This window comes from Mustela erminea, chromosome 1 (genome assembly GCF_009829155.1).
Source record: "Mustela erminea isolate mMusErm1 chromosome 1, mMusErm1.Pri, whole genome shotgun sequence".
Classification (NCBI taxonomy): domain Eukaryota; kingdom Metazoa; phylum Chordata; class Mammalia; order Carnivora; family Mustelidae; genus Mustela; species Mustela erminea.
Genome location: NC_045614.1, coordinates 174,520,432 through 174,541,915, shown reverse-complemented (window position 1 = coordinate 174,541,915; position 21,484 = coordinate 174,520,432). Strand labels below are relative to the sequence as shown.

Below are 21,484 nucleotides of genomic sequence, written 5' to 3'. Positions count from 1 at the left end.
TCTATAATAAGAGATGAGGAAAGACACTATATCATACTTAAAGAGTCTGTCCAACAAGAAGATCTAACAATTTTAAATATCTATGCCCCTAACATTGGAGAAGCCAACTATATAAACCAATTAATAACAAAAATCAAAGAAACCCATCAACAACAATACAATAATAGTATGGGACTTTAACACCCCCTTCACTGAAATGGACAGATCACCAAAGCAAAAGATCAACAAGGAAATAAAGGCCTTAAGTGACACACTGGACCAGGTGGACATCACAGATATATTCAGAACATTCCATCCCAAAGCAACAGAATACACATTCTTCTCTAGTGCACATGGAACATTCTCCAGAATAGATCAAATCCTGGGTCACCAATCAGGTCTCAACTGGTACCAAAAGATTGGGATCATTCCCTGCATATTTTCAGTCCAAAATGCTCTGAAGCTAGAACTCAATCACAAGAGGAAATTTGGAAAGAACCCGAATACATGGAGGCTAAAGAGCATCTTACTAAAGAATGAATGGGTCAACCAGGAAATTAAAGAATTGAAAAAATTCACGGAAACAAATGAAAATGAAAACACAACTATTCAAAATCTGTGGGACACAGCAAAGGTTGTCCTGAGAGGAAAGTATATAGCAATACAAGCCTTTCTCAAGAAACAAGAAAGGTCTCAAGTATATAACCAAACCTTACACCTAAAGGAGCTAGAGAAAGAATGGCAAAGAAAGCCTAAACCCAGCAGTAGAAGAAAAACAATAAAGATCAGAGCAGAAATCAATGAAATAGAAACCAAAAGAACAGTAGAAAAAATCAACAAAACTAGGAGGTGGTTCTTTGAAAGAATTAATAAGATTGATAAACCCCTGGCTAGACTTATCAAAAAGAAAAGAGAAAGGACCCAAATAAATAAAATAATGAATGAAAGAGGAGAGATCACAACCAACACCTAAGAAATACAAACAATTATAAGAACATACTATGAGCAACTATACGCCAGCAAAATCTGGAAGAAATGGATGTATTCCTAAGGACATATAAACTACCAAAACTGAACCAGAAAGAAATAGAAAACCTGAACAGACCCACAACCAATAAGGAGATTGAAGCAGTCATCAAAAGTCTCCAAAGAAACAAGAACCCATGGCCAGACAGCTTCCCAGGGGAATTTGCCAAACATTTATAGAAGAATTAACACCTGTTCTCTTGAAACTGTTCAAAAAAAAAAAAAAAAGAAAGAAATGAAAGTAAAACATTCCAACTCATTTTATGAGGCCAACATTACATTGATCCCCAAACCAGACAAAGACCCTGCCAAAAAGGAGAATTACAAAGCAATATCCTTGATAAACACAGGTGTGAAAATTCTCACCAAAATTCTAGCCAATAGGATCCAGCAGGATATTAAGAGGATTATTCACCATGACCAAGTGGGATTTATTCCTGGGCTGCAAGTTTGGTTCAATATCTGCAAATCAATCAATGTGATATAATACATTAATAAAAGAAAAAACAAGAACCATATAATACTCTCAATAGATGCTGAAAAAGCATTTGACAAAGTACAACATCTTTTCTTGACTAAAACTCTTCACAGTGTGGGGATAGAGGGTACATATCTCAATATCATCGAAGGTATGAAAAAACCACAGCAAATATCATTCTCAATAGGGAAACACTGAGAGCTTTTCTACTAAGGTGAGGAACACGGCAGGGCTGTCCACTACCACCACTGCTATTCAACACAGTACTACAAGTGCTACACTCAGCAATCAGACAACAAAAAGAAATAAAAGGCATCCAAGTCAGCCAAGAAGAAGTCAAACTCTCACTCTTTGCAGATGATATGATACTTTATGTGGAAAACCCAAATGACTCCACTCTAAAACTGCTAGAACTCATACAGGAATTCAGTAAAGTTTCAGGATATAAAGTTAATGCACAGAAATCAGCTGCATTTCTATATACCAACAGCAAGACAGAAGAAAGAGAAATTAAGGAGTCAGTCCCATTTACAATTGCACCCCAAACCATAAGATACCTAAGAATAAACCTACCCAAAGAGGCAAAGAGTCTGTACTCACAAAACTATAAAGTACTCATGAAAGAAATTGAGGAAGGCACAAAGAAATGGAAAAACATTCCATGCTTATAGATTGGAAGAAAAAATATTGTGAAAATACCTATGCTACCTAAAGCAATCTATGCACTTAATGCAATCCCTATCAAAATACCATCAAATTTTTTCAAAGAAAGAGAATAAATAATCCTAAAATTTATATGGAACCAGAAAAGGCCCTGAATAGCCAGAGGAATGTTGAAAAAGAAAGCCAAAGTTGGTGGCATCACAATTCCAGACTTCAAGCTCTATTACAAAGCTGTAATCATCAAGATGGTATGGTACTGGCACAAAAACAGACTCACAGATCACTGACACAGAATAGAGAGCCCAGAAATGGACCCTCAACTCCTTGGTCAACTAATCTTCGACAAAGCAGGAAAGAATGTCCAATGGAAAAGAGACAATGTCTTAAAAAAGTGGTGTTTGGAAAATTGAACAGCTGCATGCAGAAGAATGAAACTGGACCATTTCCTTACACTGCACACAAAAACAGACTCAAAAATTGGATGAAAGACCTCAATATGAGACAGGAATCCATCAAAATCCTTGAGGAGAACACAGGCAGCAACCTCTTCGACCTCAGCCACTTCCTAGAAACATTACCAAAGGCAATAAAAGCAAGGGCCAAAATGAACTATTGGGACTTCATCAAGATCAAAAGCTTTTGCACAGCAAAGGAAACAGTCAACAAACCCAAAAGACAACTGACAGAATGGGAGAAGATATTCACAAATGACATATCAGAGAAAGGGCTAGTATCCAAAATCTATAAAGAACTTATCAAACTCAACACCCAAAGAACAAATAATCCAATCAAGAAATGGGCAGAGGACAAGAACAGACATTTATGAAAAAAAGACAACCAGATGACCAACAGACACATGAAAAAGTGCTTCACATCTCTTGGCATCAGAGAAATACAAATCAAAACCACAATGAGATACCACTTCACACCAGTCAGAATGGTTAAAATTAACCAGTCAAGAAACAGGTATTGGTGAGGATGTGGAGAATGGGGAATCTTCCTACATTGTTGGTGGAAATGCAAACTGGTACAGCTACTCTAGACAACAGTATGGAGTTTCCTCAAAAAGTTGAAAATAGAGCTACCCTATGACCAGCAATTGCACTACTGGGTATTTACCCTAAAGATACAAATGAGTGACCTGAAGGGGCATGTGCACCTGAATGTTTATAGCAGCAATGTCCACAAAAGCCAAAATATGGAAAGAACCTAGATGTCCAGCAACAGATGATGGATAAGGAAGAGGTGGTATATATACACACAATGGAATACTATGCAGCCATCAAAAGAAATGAAATCCTACCAATAGCAACGATATGGATGGAACTAGAGGTTATTATGCTGAGCGAAATAAGTCAATAAGAGAAAGACAAATATCATATGATTTTCCTGATATGAGGAATTGAGAGGCAGAGTGGAGGGATTTGGAGAATAGGGAAGGAAAAAAATGAAACAAGATGGGATTGTTAGGGAGACAAACCATGAGAGACTCTTAATCTCACAAAAGAAACTGAGGGTTGCTGGGGAGAGGAGGGATATGGAGACGGTGGTTGCGTTATGGACTTTAGGGAGGGTATGTGATATGGTGAGTGCTGTAAAGTGTCTAAACCTGACGATTCACAGACCTGTACCCCTGGGTCAAATAATACCTTATATATTAATAAAAATATTTAAAAAATAAGTGAACACTGTGGAACAGAAGCTTTCTATCAAAACAAATTGCATTTAGCTCCATGTCTAGTCCATTGAAATATAGCAATCATAATTCATGTTAACTGCCAATCTTATTGCTCTCTACTAATATAGTCTGCATTTCCATCATCATGATTTAGATCATGCTATAACCATTCTCCCGGTCTCCCAGTCTCAAAAATTTGAAATCATCTTTGATCCTTCCTTTTTCAAGATTTTCTCTTTTTTTCCCACTTTTTACCTTTTATTTATTTTTTAAATTTATTTATTTTCAGCATAACAGTATTCATTATTTTTTCACCACACCCAGTGCTCCATGCAATCCAGGTATTATAAAGATTTTCTTTTTTAAAAAAATTTGTTTTTTCCTTCAAAATTTCTTTTGCAGTTCCTTTGTATTTCCTTACTAGACCTTTTTGCCTTTGATATAAATATATAACTAAATTAGCCTCCTTGCCCCAAGTCTTTCTAGTTACTCTCTTTTATATGCAGTTGATAGTATATATTAATGATACTTCTTTCTCTAGTATCTTTTCTCTGGAAAAAATGTTTTCCCATTGCTTATGGGAGAAATTTTATTCTGTTGTTAGTCTTATGTTATCTCTTTGCTAATACTACACTGTCTTGATCATTGTAGCTTCACAGTAAATAAATTTTAAATTCCTCCAACTTTATTCTTCTTTTTCAAAGATGTTTTAGTTATTCTAGTTCTTTTTTCCTTGTTGTACAAGTTTTAGAGTTAGTTTTCTACTTCTACAAAAAAAAATTCTGCTAAGATTTTCATTGGCATTGCATTAAACCTGGATCAATGTAGAATCAATCATCTAATCAACAAGCACCTACTTAGATCTTTTATGCCTCTACTTAGGTCTTTTATGATTTCATCTATCAGTGTTTTATAGTTTGCAGCATATAGATCTAGTACATATTTTGTTATATTTATACCTATGTATTTTATGTTTTTGGAGTTATTATAAATAGCATTGATTTAAAAGTTTTGGCTCCAATTGTACGTTGTTAGCATATAGAAAAATGACTGATTATTTCTTCAGTTTTTAAAATTGTTATAAAAAACACAACATAAAATTTACCATCTTAACTATATTTTGGTGTACAGTTCAGAATTAGTAAGTACATTGGAACTATTGTGCAATCATCACGACTGTTCATTTCCAGATTTTAAAAAAAAAAGACAAATTTTTTTACAGAAGTTTAAGGTTCACAGCAAGGTTGAGAGAGAGGTACAAAGAATTCCTACATAATCACTTCCCTTACACATGCATAATCTCCCTATTATCAACATCTTCAACCAGAAGAGGGACATTTGTTATAATTGAGACCTCTAATGTAGATACAGCATAGTTACCCAAAGTCAGTAGTTTATGTTATTTTTCACTCTTGGTGTTGTGCATTCTCTAGGTTGGATACGTGAATAATGACATGTATCCACATTTATAGTATCATACACAGTATTTTCACTGACCTAAAAATCCTCTGTGCTCTACCTAATTATGGCTTTCCCCTCAAACCCTGGCAACTCAATGTTTTTACTAGTTCTGTTCCCCCCGCAACGATATTATGTATTAGAACCATAGAGTATGCAGGATTTTCAGTTGGTTTCTTTCACTTTGTAATATGCATTTAAGTTTCCTCCATGTCTTTTCGTGGCTTGATATCTCATTTCTGTTTAGCACTGAATAGTAGTTTATTGTCTATATGTACCATAGTTTATTTATCCATTCACCAATAATGTGGGACTTGGTTATTTTCTAGTTTTTGCAATTATGAATAAAGCTTTTATAAACATCTGTGGGCAAGTTTTTGTGTAGACATAAGTTTTCAACTTTTTTTGATAAATACCAACAAGTGCAACTGCTGGATCATATAGTAAGAATGTTTTTGTTTTAAAAGACACCACTACACAGTCTTCAAAAAAGGCTGGACCATTTTGCATATCCACCAGCAATGAATGAAAATTTATGTTGCTCTACATTTTTGCTAGGTGTTGTCACTGTTCCAGATTTTGGCCATTCTAATAGATTTGTGGTGGGATCTTACAGTTTTTTAAACTTGCATTTCCCTGGTGACATATGATGTGGAGCATTTTTTAATATATTTTTTAAAGATTTTATTTATTGATACAAAAGTTGGGTATTCATCCTTTCTGGTGGAGGCATAATATTCCATTGGATGGGACTGGAGATTTTACTGAGTGAAATAAATCAAGCAGAGAGAGTCAATTATTGTAAAGAATAACATGGAGGACATTGGGAGAAGGAGAGGAGAAGTGAGTTGGGGGAAATCAGAGGGGGAGACAAAACATGAGAGACTGTGGATTCTGAGAAACAAACTGAGGTTTTTAGAGGGGAGAGGTGTGGGGGATGGGTGAGCCTGGTGGTGGGTATTAAGGAGGGCACTTATTGCATGGAGCACTGGGTGTGATGCATAAACAATGAAATTGGAACACTGAAAAAATAAAATAAAGTTTAAAAAAAGTTTTTATTTATTTGAGAGAGAGAGAGAGACAGACAGACAGAGAGATATCACAAGCTGGGGGGAAGGGGCAGAAGGAATGGGAGAAGCAGACCCCCTGCTGAGCAGGGTGCCCAACACAGGGCTGGATCCCAGGATCCTGGGAACGTGACCTGAGTGAAAGCAGATGCTTAACCAACTGGGATACCCTGCTTCCCCATCTTTTTATATTATTATTTGCCATTTGTATATCTCCTTTTGTGAGGTGTCTGTTAAGATGTTTGGCCCATTTTTTATTGGCTTGATTTTTTTTTATCATTGAGATTTGAGAGATCTTTGTAAATTTTGGATACTATCCTTTATCAGCTGTGTCTTTTCTAAATATTTTTTCCCAGTGTGTGGCCTATCTTCTTGTTCTCTTGACATTGTTTTTTGCAGCACAGAAATTTTTAAATTTAACAAAGGATAGCTTATCAAACTTTTTCATGGATCATACCTCTGGTGTTGTATCTGAAAAGGCATCACCATACCTACTTTCATACAGGTTTTCTCTTATGTTATTTTCTAGGAGATCTATAGTTTTGCATTTTACATTTATGTCTGTAATCTATTTTGATTTAATTTTGTGAAACGTGTAAAGTATGTGAACAGATTACTTTTTGTGCATGTGGATGTTCAATTCTCTGTGTTTCATTGTATTACATTTGTTACTTTGCCAAAGATTAATTGACTATATTTTTGTGAGTATATTTCTGGCTCTCTGTTCTGTTCATTGATCTATTTGTCTTATACCATATTGTGTTGATTACTGTCACTTTTATAGTAAGCAGGAAGTAAGTAGCTTGCTAGGTAACATCAGTTCTCCAGCTTTGCTCTTCTTTAATATTGTATTGGCTATTGTGAGTCTTTGATTCTCCATACAAAATTTAGAATCAGTTTGTAGATATTCACAAAATGACTTTCTGAGATATTGATTAAGTCTAAAGATCAAATTGGGAAAAATTGACATCTCAGTAATTTTGATTTTTCTACCCATTAGCATGGAGTATCTTTCCACTTATTTATTATTCAAATTATTTATTTATTTTTTTGATTTTATTCATCAGAGTTTTGTAGATTTTCTCATATATATCTTGTACATATTCTATTAGATTTATATCTGAGTATTTTACTTTTTGTGTGATAATGTAAGCAGTATTTTGTTCTTATTTTCAAATTCTACTTGTTCATTGCTGTTACATAGGAAAAACGTAAAATCCTGTATATTAACCTCATATCCTGAAACCTTAGTATAATCACTTAGTAGTTCTGGGAGTTTAAAATGGTTTTCTGGTAGACGACATATAGTTGGCTTCTGTTTTTTGATCCATTCTGATAATCTCTGCCTTTTAATTGGTGCACTTAGAATACTAGCATTAAAAGTGATTATTGATATAGTTGGGTTGATATATACACTGTCAAAAATATATGAAGACAAATGAAAATGAAAACACAATAGCCCAAGAATCTATGAAATCCTAGCAAAAAAGCTTAGTAAAAACTGTTCTAAGAAGGAAGTTTATAGCAATACAGACTTACCTTTACCTTACACCTAAAGGAGCTAGAAAAAGAAAAAGAAGAAGAAGAAGAAGAAGAAGAAGAACAACAACAACAACAACAACAACAACAACAAACCCTCAAAGCCTGTAGAAGGAAGGCAATAATAAAGATTAGGGATGAAATAAGCCAAATAGAAACTGAAAAAGTATTAAAACAGATCAATGAAACAAGGAGCTTGTTCTTTTAAAAAATGAACAAAATTGATAAAATTTTAGCCAGATTCATCCAAAAGAGAGAGAGAGAGAAAAAGGGTCGGGGGAGAACTAATATAAACTAAATCAGAAATGAAAGAGGAGAAAGAACAACCAACACTACAGAAATACAAAATATTATAAGAGAATATTATGAAAAACAATATGTTAACGAACTGGGCAACCTAGAAGAAATAGATAAATTCCTAGAAACATATAATCTCCCCAAATTGAATCAGGAAGAAATAGAAAATTTGAACAGACAGATTACCAGCAATGAAATTGAATCAGTAACCAAAAAACTCCCAACAATCAAAAGTCCAGTACCAGATGACTTCATAGGTGAATTTTACCAAACACTTAAAGAAGAGTAAAAACCTATTCCTCTCAAACTATCCCAAAAATAGAAGGAATAAAAGCATCCAAATTTATTCTATGAGGCCAGCATTACCCTGAAACCAAAGCCAGGTAAAAACACTATAAAAAAAGAGAACTACAAGCCAATATTTCTAATGAACATAGATGTAAATATCCTCAACAAAATATTAGCAAACCAAATCAGCAATAAATTAAAAAATTCATTCACCACAATCAAATGGGATTTCTTCCTGTGATGTAAGGATAGTTCAATATTTGCAAATCAACGTGGTACATCACATCAACAAGAAAAAAATAAAAACCATATCATCAATTCAATTGATGAAGAGAAAGCATTTGGCAAAGTACAATACCCATTCATAATAAAAACTCTCAACAAAATAGTTTTAGAGGTAATATACCTCAACATAATAAAGGCCATATATGAAAAACCCACAGCAAACATCATACTCAATGGTGAAAAACTGAGAGCCTTTCCCAAAGATAAGGAATAAGAGAAGGATGTTCACTCTCACCACTTCTATTCAACATAGTACTGGAAGTCCTGGCCACAGCAATCAGATAAGAAGGAGAAATAAAAGAGATCCAAACTAATAAGGAAGAAGTAAAACTTTCACTATTTGCAGATGACATAATACTATATATAGAAAATCTTAAAGATCCTCCTCGCTCTCTGCCTGCTTCTCTGCCTACCTGTGATCTCTGTCTGTCAAATAAATAATAAATAAAATCTTAAAAAAAAGAAAACCCTAAAGAAATCACCAAAAAAATCATAGAACTAATAAATGAATTCAGTAAGTTCACAGAATACAAAATCAATATACAGAAATCTGTAGTATTTTTATACACTAGTAGTGAATCAGCAAAATAAAATTAAGAAAACAATCTCATTTACAATTGTATCAAAAATAATAAAATACCTAGAAATAAACTTAACCAAAGAGATGAAAGATCTATACTCTGAAAACTATAAAACACTGCTGAAAGAAATTTAAGATGATATGAACAAATGGAAAAATATTTCATGTTCATAAACTGGAAGGACAAATATTGTTAAAATATCCTTACTTCTCAAAGCAATCAAAAACATTTTTCACAGAACTAGAATAAATATTCCTAAATTTTTTATAGAACCACAAAATACCCCAAATAGCCAAAGCATTCTTGAAAAAGAACAAAGCTAGAGGTACCATAATCCCAGAGTTCAAGATAAACTACAAAGCTATAGTAATCAAAACAGTATGGTACTGGCACAAAAATAGACACACATGAATAGAACAGAATAGAGGGCCCAGAAATACGCTGGTGAATACATGGTCAATTAATTTCCAACAAAAGCATTAAAACTATGCAATGGGAAAAAGTCGGTCTCTTCAACAAAGAGTATTGAAAAAAACCAGACAGCTACATGTAAAGAATGAAACTAGACCACCTTCTTACACCATACACAAAAATAAACTTCAAAATGGATTAAAGACTTAAATTTCAGACCTAAAACCATAAAAGTCCCAGAAGAGAGTACAGGCAATAATTCTCTGTCATCAGCAGTAGCAACATTTTTCCAGATATCTCCTTAGACAAGGGAAGCAAAAGTAAATTATTGGGACTGCATCAAAATAAAAAGCTTCTGCAGAACAAAGGAAAAAAAAACCACTAAAAGATAATCTCCTGAATGGGAGAAGATATTTGTAAATGACATGTCTGATAAAGGGTTAGTATCCAAAATACATAGAGAACATATACAACTTAACACCAAAAACAACCCCCCAAGTAATCCAATTAAAAATAGGCAGAAGACATGAATAGCTGTTTCTCCAAAGAAGACATACAGATGGTCAACAGACACATGAAAAGATGCTCAGTATCACTCATAATCAGGGAAATGCAAAGCATAACCAAAATGACATATGTCATACCTGTCAGAATGAATAAAATAAGAAATGCAAGAAACATGTGCTGGTGAGATATGAAGAAAAAGGAACATTTATGCACTGTTGGCAGTAATGCAAACTGGTGCAGCTATTGCGGAAAACACTTGACATTCTTCAAAAAATGAAAAATAGCATTTCCATAAGATCCAGTAATTCCGCTACTAGGAATATACCCAGAGAATATGAAAATACTAATTTAAAAGGATATATGCACACTTATGTTTATTGCAGCATTATTTAAAATGCTCAAATTATGAAAGCAACCCAAGGGCCCATCGACAGATGAGTGGATAAAGAAGATGTGGTACGTATGTGTTTATGTATGTATGTATATATGTATGTATCTATGTAGATAAATAGATAAAGAGTGGAATATTACTCAGTCATAGAAGGAATGAAATCTTGTCATTTGCAACAACATAGATGGGTCCAGAGGGTATAATGCAAAGTGAAATAAGTAAATCAGAGGAAGACAAATACCAGATGGTTTCACTCATATGTGGAATTTAAGAAACAAAACAAATGAACAACAACAGAAAAAGGGAGACAAATCAAAAAACAGTCTTTTAATAATAGAGAACAAACAGATGGTTACCAGAGGGGAGATGGGTGGGTGAATGGGTGATATAGGTGAAGGAGATTATGAGTATATTTATCATGATGAACACTGAGAAATGTACAGAACTGTTGGATCACTATATTGCACATCAGAAAGTAATATGACCTGCATGCTAACTACGCTGGAATTAAAATTTTAAAAAATCTACCATGTCATTAACTGTTTTCTCTTTGTTGCCATTGTTCTTCCCACTTTTTCATCTATTGTTTTTCTGGCTCTTGTGGTTTTAATTGAGCACTTTATATGATTCCAACTATTCTTCTTAGCTTATTGATTATACTTCCTTTAAAAAAAGACAACAACTTTTTAGTGGTTGCCCTAGAGTTTGCAATGTACATTTACAACTAATCCAAGTCCACTTCCAAGTACATTTATATCACTTCATTGGTGGTGTGAGACATTACAATAACAAAAGATTCCTTATTCCTGCCTCTCATCCCTGTAGAATTATTGTCATTCACTTCATATACATATGAAATACATATATGATATATATATATAAGCAACCATAATCAAATACATTGTTGGTGATATTATTTTGAATACACTATTGCCTGTTAGATCAATTATGCATAACAAAAATAGAAGTTTTTATCTTACCTTCACCTATTCCTTCTTTGATCTTTTCCCTTACTTTATGTAGATATGAATTTCTGACCTATATCATTTCACCCCCTCTAAAGAATTTTAACATTTCTTACAAGGCAGCTCAACTGCGAACAAATTCCCTCAATTTTTATTTGCCTAAGAATGTCTTTATTTGTCTTTCACAAGGATATTTTGCAGGGTACATACGGATTTTTTTTCTCTCAACACTTAAAATGTTTCACTCTATACTCATTTATTGCATGGTTTTTGAGGAGAAGTTGGATTGTTATAATTTTGTTAAATTAACATTTGTTTAGTAGAGCCTTATGTGGAGTGTTGGATGGTGAGCCACTGGTCAACAAAGACCACAGGAGAAAGTGAGATTGAAAAGTTTATTACTCACAGGTCCTGGAGGAAGTACACAACATGCTTGTGGAGCCACACAAGGATATCAAGGCAGGGTACAGGCAGAATGCTAGCAAAGGGAACTGAGGCTTATGCCTTTATTGAGGTCTTTGGTTAAAGTGTTTCTGGGGTCCCTAACCTAAGGCTGGATTGGTCAATTCAAATAAAAAATATTGAGGTTTTGGTAAGCTCTGAAGGGTCTTATCTAAGGAGTGCACAAGAAGTAGCTGGGAATTAGGAGAGACTGTTTATCACCAGGAGTATGGTTGAAGTCAAAGAGGAACTTAACATTCTTTACTGTGTGGGGTATTATCTAGGGCATGCATTCATAAAAGTTGCTAGAATCAGTTCAAAGCCTCTGCAGGCATTTAGCCACACAAAATAAATGCCAAAGCATTGGTACATATGTAATTCTTCTCTTAATTTCTCTATAGGTGAGGTGTTCTTTCCTCTGGCTTCTTTTGGAATTTTTTTTTTTTTTTTTTTTTTTTTTTTTTTTTTAGTTTCCACATGACTTGCATTGTATTACAAACATTTTTAATGTCTTCTCTATCTTTATTGAGGAATAATTAAAAACAAAATTGTACATATTTAAAGTATGCAGTGTGATGATTTTTTTTTAATTTTTAATTTTTTATAAACATATAATATATTTTTATCCCCCGGGGTACAGGTATGTGAATCGCCAGGTTTACACACTTCACAGCACTCACCATAGCACATATCCTTCCCAATGTCCATAATCCCACCCCCCTTCTCCCAACCCCCCTTCCACCAGCAACCCTCAGTTTGTTTTGTGAGATTAAGAGTCACTTATGGTTTGTCTCCCTCCCAATCCTATCTTGTTTCATTTATTCTTCTCCTACTCCCTTAACCCCCCATGTTGCATCTCCACTTCCTCATATCAGGGAGATCATATGATAGTTGTCTTTCTCTGATTGACTTATTTCGCTAAACATGATACCCTCTAGTTTCATACACGTTGTTGCAAATGGCAAGATTTCATTTCTTTTGATGGCTGCATAGTATTCCATTGTGTATATATACCACATCTTCTTTATCCATTCATCTGTTGATGGACATCTAGGGCCAGACGGCTTCCCAGGGGAATTCTACCAAACATTTAAAGAAGAACTAATTCCTATTCTCCTGAAACTGTTCCAAAAAATAGAAATGGAAGGAAAACTTCCAAACTCATTTTATGAGGCCAACATCATCTTGATCCCAAATCCAGACAAGGATCCCATCAAAAAAGACGAATACAAAAAAGACCAACTACAGACCAATATCCTTGATGAACACAGGTGCAAAAATTCTCACTAAAATACTAGCCAATAGGATTCAACAGTACATTAAAAGGATTATTCACCATGACCAAGTGGGATTTATTCCAGGGCTGCAAAGGTGGTTCAACATCTGCAAATCAATCAATGTGATACAACACATCAATAAAAGAAAGAACAAGAACCATATGATACTCTCCATAGATGCTGAAAACATTTGACAAAGTACAGCATCCCTTCCTGATCAAAACTCTTCAAAGTGTAGGGATAGAGGGCATATACCTCAATATTATCAAAGCCATCTATGAAAAACCCACCGAAAATATCATTCTCAATGGAGAAAAACTGAAAGCTTTTCCACTAAGGTCAGGAACACGGCAGGGATGTCCATTATCACCACTGCTATTCAACATAGTACTGGAAGTCCTAGCCTCAGCAATCAGACAACAAAAGGAAATTAAAGGCATCCAAATCGGCAAAGAAGTCAAATTATCACTCTTTGCAGATGATATGATACTATATGTGGAAAACCCAAAAGACTCCACTCCAAAACTGCTAGAACTTATACAGGAATTCAGTAAAGTATCAAGATATAAAATCAATGCACAGAAACCAGTTGCATTTCTCTACACCAACAACAAGACAGAAGAAAGAGAAATTAAGGATTCTATCCCATTTACAATTGCACCCAAAACCATAAGATACCTAGGAATAAACCTAACCAAAGAGACAAGTAATCTATACTCAGAAAACTATAAAGTACTCATGAAAGAAATTGAGGAAGACACAAAGAAATGGAAAAATGTTCCATGCTCCTGGATTGGAAGAATAAATATTGTGAAAATGTCTATGCTACCTAAAGCAATCTACACATTTAATGCAATTCCTATCAAAGTACCATCCATCTTTTTCAAAGAAATGGAACAAATAATCCTAAAATTTATATGGAACCAGAAAAGACCTCGAATAGCCAAAGGAATATTGAAAAAGAAAGCCAAAGTTGGTGGCATAACAATTCTGGACTTCAAGGTCTATTACAAAGCGGTCATCATCAAGACAGCATGGTACTGGCACAAAAACAGACACATAGATCAATGGAACAGAATAGAGAGCCCAGAAATAGACCCTCAACTCTATGGTCAACTAACCTTCGACAAAGCAGGAAGGAATGTCCAATGGAAAAAAGACAGCCTCTTCAACAAATGGTCTTGGGAAAATTGGACAGCCACATGCAGAAAAATGAAATTAGACCATTTCCTTACACCATACATGAAAATAGACTCAAAATGGATGAGTGTGATTAAGGCATCCATCAAAATCCTTGAGGAGAACACAGGCAGCAACCTTTTCGACTTCAGCCGCAGCAACATCTTCCTAGGAAAATCGCCAAAGGCAAGGGAAGCAAGGGCAAAAATGAACTATTGGGATTTCATCAAGATCAAAAGCTTTTGCACAGCAAAGGAAACAGTTAACAAAACCAAAAGACAACTGACAGAATGGGAGAAGATATTTGCAAACGACATATCAGATAAAGGGCTAGTGTCCAAAATCTATAAAGAACTTAGCAAACTCAACACCCAAAGAACAAATAATCCAATCAAGAAATGGGCAGAGGACATGAACAGACATTTCTGCAAAGAAGACATCCAGATGGCCAACAGACACATGAAAAAGTGCTCCATATCACTCGGCATCAGGGAAATACAAATCAAAACCACAATGAGATATCACCTCACACCAGTCAGAATGGCTAAAATCAACAAGTCAGGAAATGACAGATGCTGGCGAGGATGCGGAGAAAGGGGAACCCTCCTACACTGTTGGTGGGAATGCAAGCTGGTGCAACCACTCTGGAAAACAGCATGAAGGTTCCTCAAAATGTTGAAAATAGAACTGCCCTATGACCCAGCAATTGCACTACTGGGTATTTACCCTAATGATACAAACATAGTGATCCAAAGGGGCACGTGCACCTGAATGTTTATAGCAGCAATGTCCACAACAGCCAAACTATGGAAAGAACCTAGATGTTCTTTTGGAAATTTATCTTTGATTTGTAGAGTTTGAAAATGATATGCTTAGGTATAGTTTTATGGAATTTTTCTGCTTGGTGTTTTCTATGCTTCCTGGATCTGTGGGTTGATGTCTGATATTAATTTTGTGAAAATTCTCAGTCATTATCATTTCAATTCTTGAATTTCTTATGACAATGTAGCAAGCCTATCACTCATAATTTTTAGTAACCACCAGTGATTGTGAGTTGAGTATGTATGAAACCACAGAGCATAGCTTGTGTAAGTGCTGAAATTGTAGGTGCTGAAATAAATGCCTAGTAAAGGAAATATATGACCTTAGTTGTTTTAAATGCAATGATAGGGGCACCAAGATGGCTCAGTTGTTAAGCATCTGCCTTTTGCTCAGGTCATGATCCTAGGGTCCTGGGATTGAGCCCTGTATCTGGCTCCCTGCTTGGTGGGAAGCCTGCTTCTCCCTCTCCCACTCCCCCTGTTTGTGCTCCCTCTCTCGCTGTCTCTTTCTCCAATAAATAAATAAAAACTTAAATGCAATGATATAAGATTTATACATAGTATTACCATTTAATCCCATATGAATATTCTTTTATTGTTTTTGGAGATCCAACACAACTGTCTCTATGGTAGTGAATTGGACCTGGAATTTGCTGTCTAAAAAATTACAAATAACATTAGTTTCTTTCAGTATGTCATCAGATAATCAGTTTGGGGTGAAACCATATACAGACAGTTCACAAGAACCTAACTGGAATCCTTTCCTAAGAAATATTTCTCTTGCCTTCTAAGAGTCTCATATTTCAGCAGATATTTTATTTATGAGGGACAGTTCTCCTTTTTTGTTTTTATTATAATGAAGTATATAAATAAATTCATTGACTATCAGTTGAGATATTCAAAGCATACACTAGTTACTCAATTTATATAGTTGGAGTGAAGTGAATAGCCTCTATTTAGCATTTATAACTGGCCAGTTAAACGAAGAGAATCCAATGGCACAAAGATTTTCATTTGAGGTTTTTGTTCTTAAACTTCAGTGTACATGAGCCCATAGGTATTAGATTTAATAGATCATTGGTGGGCTTGAGATACTGCATTATTCAGACGCATCCCAGGTGATTCTGTTGTCAATGGGATTTTGGTCACATTTTGAGAGACAAAGCACTAAAATTGCTCAAATATTCATAACCATCACCTTAGATTTTGAATTCTTCTTTTTTTCTTAATAGGAAAGTTTACCTTACAAATGAAACAAGAAAAAGAAGTAAAAAGCACCCAAGTCGGGAAAGAAGAAGCAAAACTCTTACTATTTGTAAATGAAAAGATACTATACATAGAAATCCTAACAATTCCACCAAAAATATTGGAACAAATAAGGAAAAAGATTGGGGGATGGGCTAAATCAGTAGCAACTAAGAGCTATAAATTTCCTGTTACAAAATAAATGAGTCATGGAGATGTAACAAAATAAGGAACACAGTCAATAATATTGTAATAACTATATATGATTATAGATGTTAACTATACTTAGATGGTGATCATTTCATAATGTACATAAATGTCAAACCACCATATTGTATACCTGAAACTAATACAATATTGTATGTCATACTTAAATAAAAAGTAGTTTATGAAAAATTATGTACAGTAGTGCCATAATTTTATTTTTATATGTATCTATAAAATGTTTATATACTATGTAAATACAAATATATGTTAATTACATATAATGAAGTATACATAAATACATGTATGGGTTAATGATAGGAGAAATATATACTAAAAAGTTAACTATACTTATCAGTGATTAGTGAAATGAAAGTAATTTGTTGTTTTTTTCCTTTTTTACATTTTCATTTTTTTCCTACCATTAACCAGTAATGCTTTTGTTTGCAGAAAAAAGAAATAAGCTACTAAAATAATAGTTACTAAAGAATGTTCTAAATGATTTGTTGATTAGTCTATAATGCCCAGTAGGTTGATTTCATTCTACAGGGAATCTTTTGGTGCCATTGAGGGAGTTTCAGTATTCTCCTCATAAATGGGTTTGAAGATGGAAAGAAATAAATATCTTTCCTTCCAAACTGCATTTTTCAAGGAAAAATAATGGGAGAAAAACAGTGGGCTTTTTTCAAAATTCATTTGACATTTTTGTTCTTGTATCTTAAGAGCTCTTCATGAAAGTTTATATTTTATGGCATCTCTGCATCTTCTTACAAGAATTGGGTGAGAATGCGGTGCTTTATTTTACTACAATTATTCTTTTCATAAAAACATGATAGGAAATATCATTTTAATACCAAGAGTTTTTCATGATGTAACAAAATTAATGAAAAATATTTTTCAGATGATTTATCTTTCAAATGGAATATCCTGAATTAAATAGATAATAAACATTATGTTCATTTCCTCTGAAAACTTTTGGATATGAAGATATATGTTTGTAGAATGAAGAATTGAACCCATGCAAAAATATTATAGCACTGTGTGCTTCACCACCATGTCATCCTACCTACTAAGTAGCAGAGAGGAGTCATGGTCACACAGGCTGTGGGTAGAAATGTATCAGAAAATACAGTGCTTTAGAGGAGTATCTCAAAACAAGGGTCATAAAGCTAATAATCATGTGGTAATTTAGAGGTAGAACTGAGATTCAAGGCATCTGAAATTCTGTTACATTTTTATTAACTTTTTTGGGGAGGCCAGGATAATGAATTACAAAAGCAATTTTTAGTATTTTTTGTGTCTTTGGAAATTAAAATTCATTCTGTCATTTAACTTACATTGGAACTCAAACAGAATGAGGAAGATTCCTGACTTAAGAATCACAGAATTATGGGGCTTTTTAAGGGAATGTATGACTTCTCCTTCAATTTGAATCTTTAAGATGATATTTCACTGGAAATAGCAAAAAAAAGAAAAAGTTCACCACAAGTATTGAGAAGCACCACCCATTGTTATAAAGGATAATCAGGTTCTTGCAGGGACTTGACAGCAGTGTGTTTGATCAATGATTACTGCCACTGTGACCAGCCTCTCTGCTGGTGTTTCTTCATGTTTAGGATAAGTCTCAAACAAATTTTCTCTTTTCCTATTTCTCATGAAAAAGGAGAAGGACAGTTTTGTTCAAACTAGCTTCTCTTTTACTGGGGGGAAACCTCCAGGTGCCTTTTTATAGAACATACTCCAATTTTTCCATATATTTTTAATGTTCAAGAATTAGTCTCATTAGAACTGAGTTTTTCACAAACCCTGTCTTCCCTCAATTTTCGGTACATTTCCTACCTTTGAATGACCAAGCAGGCACATTAGAGACATGTTTCAGGCCAGCAGAGACTTGGAGAATAAAGTCTTCACTTCTGTACAGAATTGGTGACAAGTATAGAAGTTAACATGTGTTGGAATGACACCAACTTGGGTAGTCTTTTCATAAAAGCCTGGGAGCTGTGAATCCAAGACTGGTAAATAGTCCCTTGAATGATTATATATTAGATCAGCTGTGTGTAAATGGGTAGACCCTGCTTTAGATGGTAAGAGAAGACATAAAACATATTTTATGTTCAGACTTGTGCATAATTTGCTTTGATGAAATACACTGTGATGATGAGGACTGAGGTTTTTTCTCTTGGGTCTCCCCAGGACCCAGCCTTCTCCCTTGCTTCCCAGGCTCATAAACCTCATGGATCCATTTGTAGTTAGGGGCTGTTATCTGCCTTGACTGTCTTTATGTTAGTCATTGCCTATTACTGTGGTTCATCTTTTCTCATTTGATTTGCCTTTTAAACAGATTTTATGATTTTTACTATTTAAATTGAATCCACCTTTTCAAAACACTGGTTATTTTTTCAACTGTGGTTCCATTTGTAGTGTTTCATTCACCCTGACTTTGATAGTCCCACTTGCAACCTCAAAAAGATCAGGAAAAGGAAAATCTTTTTAATCATTTTAAAATTTGTGCCTCTGAAATATTAACACACCCTCAGTTAACCGGATGGTAAATCTAGGCCTGAAAATGACAGCCCTTAGATCCTTCCCACACCTGCAAATAAGACAGTAGTGTATTTGTTTCTTCACTCCTCTTAAAAGAGGGGTATTTTATCATCCTTGGTTTAATGACAGAGGTTCTATGAGCTCAGAACGACAGTTCTTTAACTTAGGAAGTACTCCATAAATAGTTGGTGACTGAATGAATGATTATGTTCACATATGAGAGTTTGTTGGGGATATTTAAAAAGAATTAATTAAAAATTTGGAGGAGTTTGTAGTATGTGCAATCAAAAGACTTGATTAGGAATTTGGGGTGATTTTGATGAATATATAATCAAATAATAATAATAATGGATAATAAAACAGTAATGGGATATTGATTTACTATCTTATACCTCAACCTATTAATGTCTTAAAAGGACTGAATGATGTATATTGCTGATATCAGAGATAGAGTCCATTTTTCATTCAATAGAAAAGAGGCAAAAGATTTTCTGAGAAAGGGTGATGACACCTTTGAAACTGAACCACTGCTGCTTCTACAGATTTTCTTATAAAATGTATTTTTTTATTCTTAATTCTGGAAAACAGTTCACTGTTAATATATTCAATTTTAAATATATATGCTTAAAGCCCTCTTTTAAAAATCTTTTTCAAAATTATTTTTATATACTTCATAGTCTTAAGTATGTTTTTAAAAAACCTATACCTCCATATCTGTTGAGAAACTGACAACTGAAATAGGGAACAAACATTACCATCCCAAGCCAGTTTTCCTGATTCTTGATTAAGTTTTTCCCTTACATATTCTCTCCTGGTAGTGATCAGCCCCTGTGCATATGATGGAGACAAACAAGACGGAGGTGACTGACTGAGTTTGTTCTCACAGGACTTACAGATCTTCCAGGGCTGCAGACACCCCTGTTCTTGGTGTTCTTGGTCATCTACCTCACCACCATGGTGGGCAACCTCGGACTGATTCTTCTCATCTGGAAGCATCCCCAACTTCACACCCCCATGTACTTACTTCTTGGCAGTTTGGCCTTTGCAGATGCTTGTTCCTCATCCTCTGTGACTCCCAGGATGCTTGTCAACATCTTAGACAAAAGTCAAATGATATCCCTCTTTGAGTGCATCACCCAATTTTATATTTTTGCTTCCAGTGCCACCACGGAATGTTTCCTACTAGTAGTGATGGCCTATGACCGCTATGTAGCCATATGCAATCCCTTACTTTATCCAGTGGTGATGTCCAACAGGCTCTGTACTTGGTTGATAAGTTTGTCTTATGTAATTGGTTTTCTGCATCCCACAATTCATGTAGGGTTATTATTTAGATTAACTTTCTGCAGGTCCAATATAATACCTCATTTCTACTGTGAAATTTTGCCACTATATACAATTTCTTGCACTGACCCATCTATTAATGCATTAGTACTTTTTATTTTTGCTGCTTTTATACAAGCCTTTACTTTTATGACCATCATAGTGTCTTATACCCGTGTCCTCTTTGCCGTCCTGACAAAGAAGTCCGAAAAGGGCAAGAGTAAAGCCTTCTCCACATGCAGCGCCCACCTGCTCTCTGTTTCCTTGTTCTATGGCACTCTCTTCTTCATGTATGTGCGTCCTGGGTCTGGCCCAGATCAATACCAGGATAAAATGTATTCACTGTTCTACACGATTATCATCCCTCTGCTCAACCCCTTTATTTATAGCCTAAGAAATAAGGAAGTTTTAGGGGCACTGAGAAAAATTATAAAGAAATAAATATTTCTCAGGAAAACTTTCATTATTCCTTAGATTTTATTCTGTTTAAATAAAGCATGTGTCCCTGGGTTTTGCACATCGTAGGGCCTTAATATGTACTTGTTAAGTTAATGAATAAAAAATTCAGAGTAGATAGACTTGCTTTCATCCTAAATTCTTGTGATCATTGAAATAATTAATGAGCCTCGTAAGGATGGACTCCACTTACCTTGTGTTGTTTTAAATCCATTCTCAAGGATGAAACTAGAATGAAATCTTCAAATTATATATTTTTGTAACTTTAATGAGCTTTGTGTTTCCAGATATCCACACTTTTTAGAATAAATATTTTATTTATTTATTTTTATTTGCGAGAGATTGAGAGAGAAAGCACAAGCAGAGGGAGGGGCAGAGGAA

General features: G+C 34.6%; 1 protein-coding gene across 1 annotated transcript; it reads left to right on the top strand.

The window, feature by feature from the left end:
* The first annotated feature begins 20,163 nt into the window (after positions 1–20,163).
* LOC116595307 (olfactory receptor 5AC1-like) lies at positions 20,164–21,088 on the top strand. The gene is given in 2 exon segments (XM_032351500.1): positions 20,164–20,190; positions 20,192–21,088. Coding segments are annotated over 2 exon segments (924 nt in total).
* The last annotated feature ends 396 nt before the right edge of the window (positions 21,089–21,484 follow it).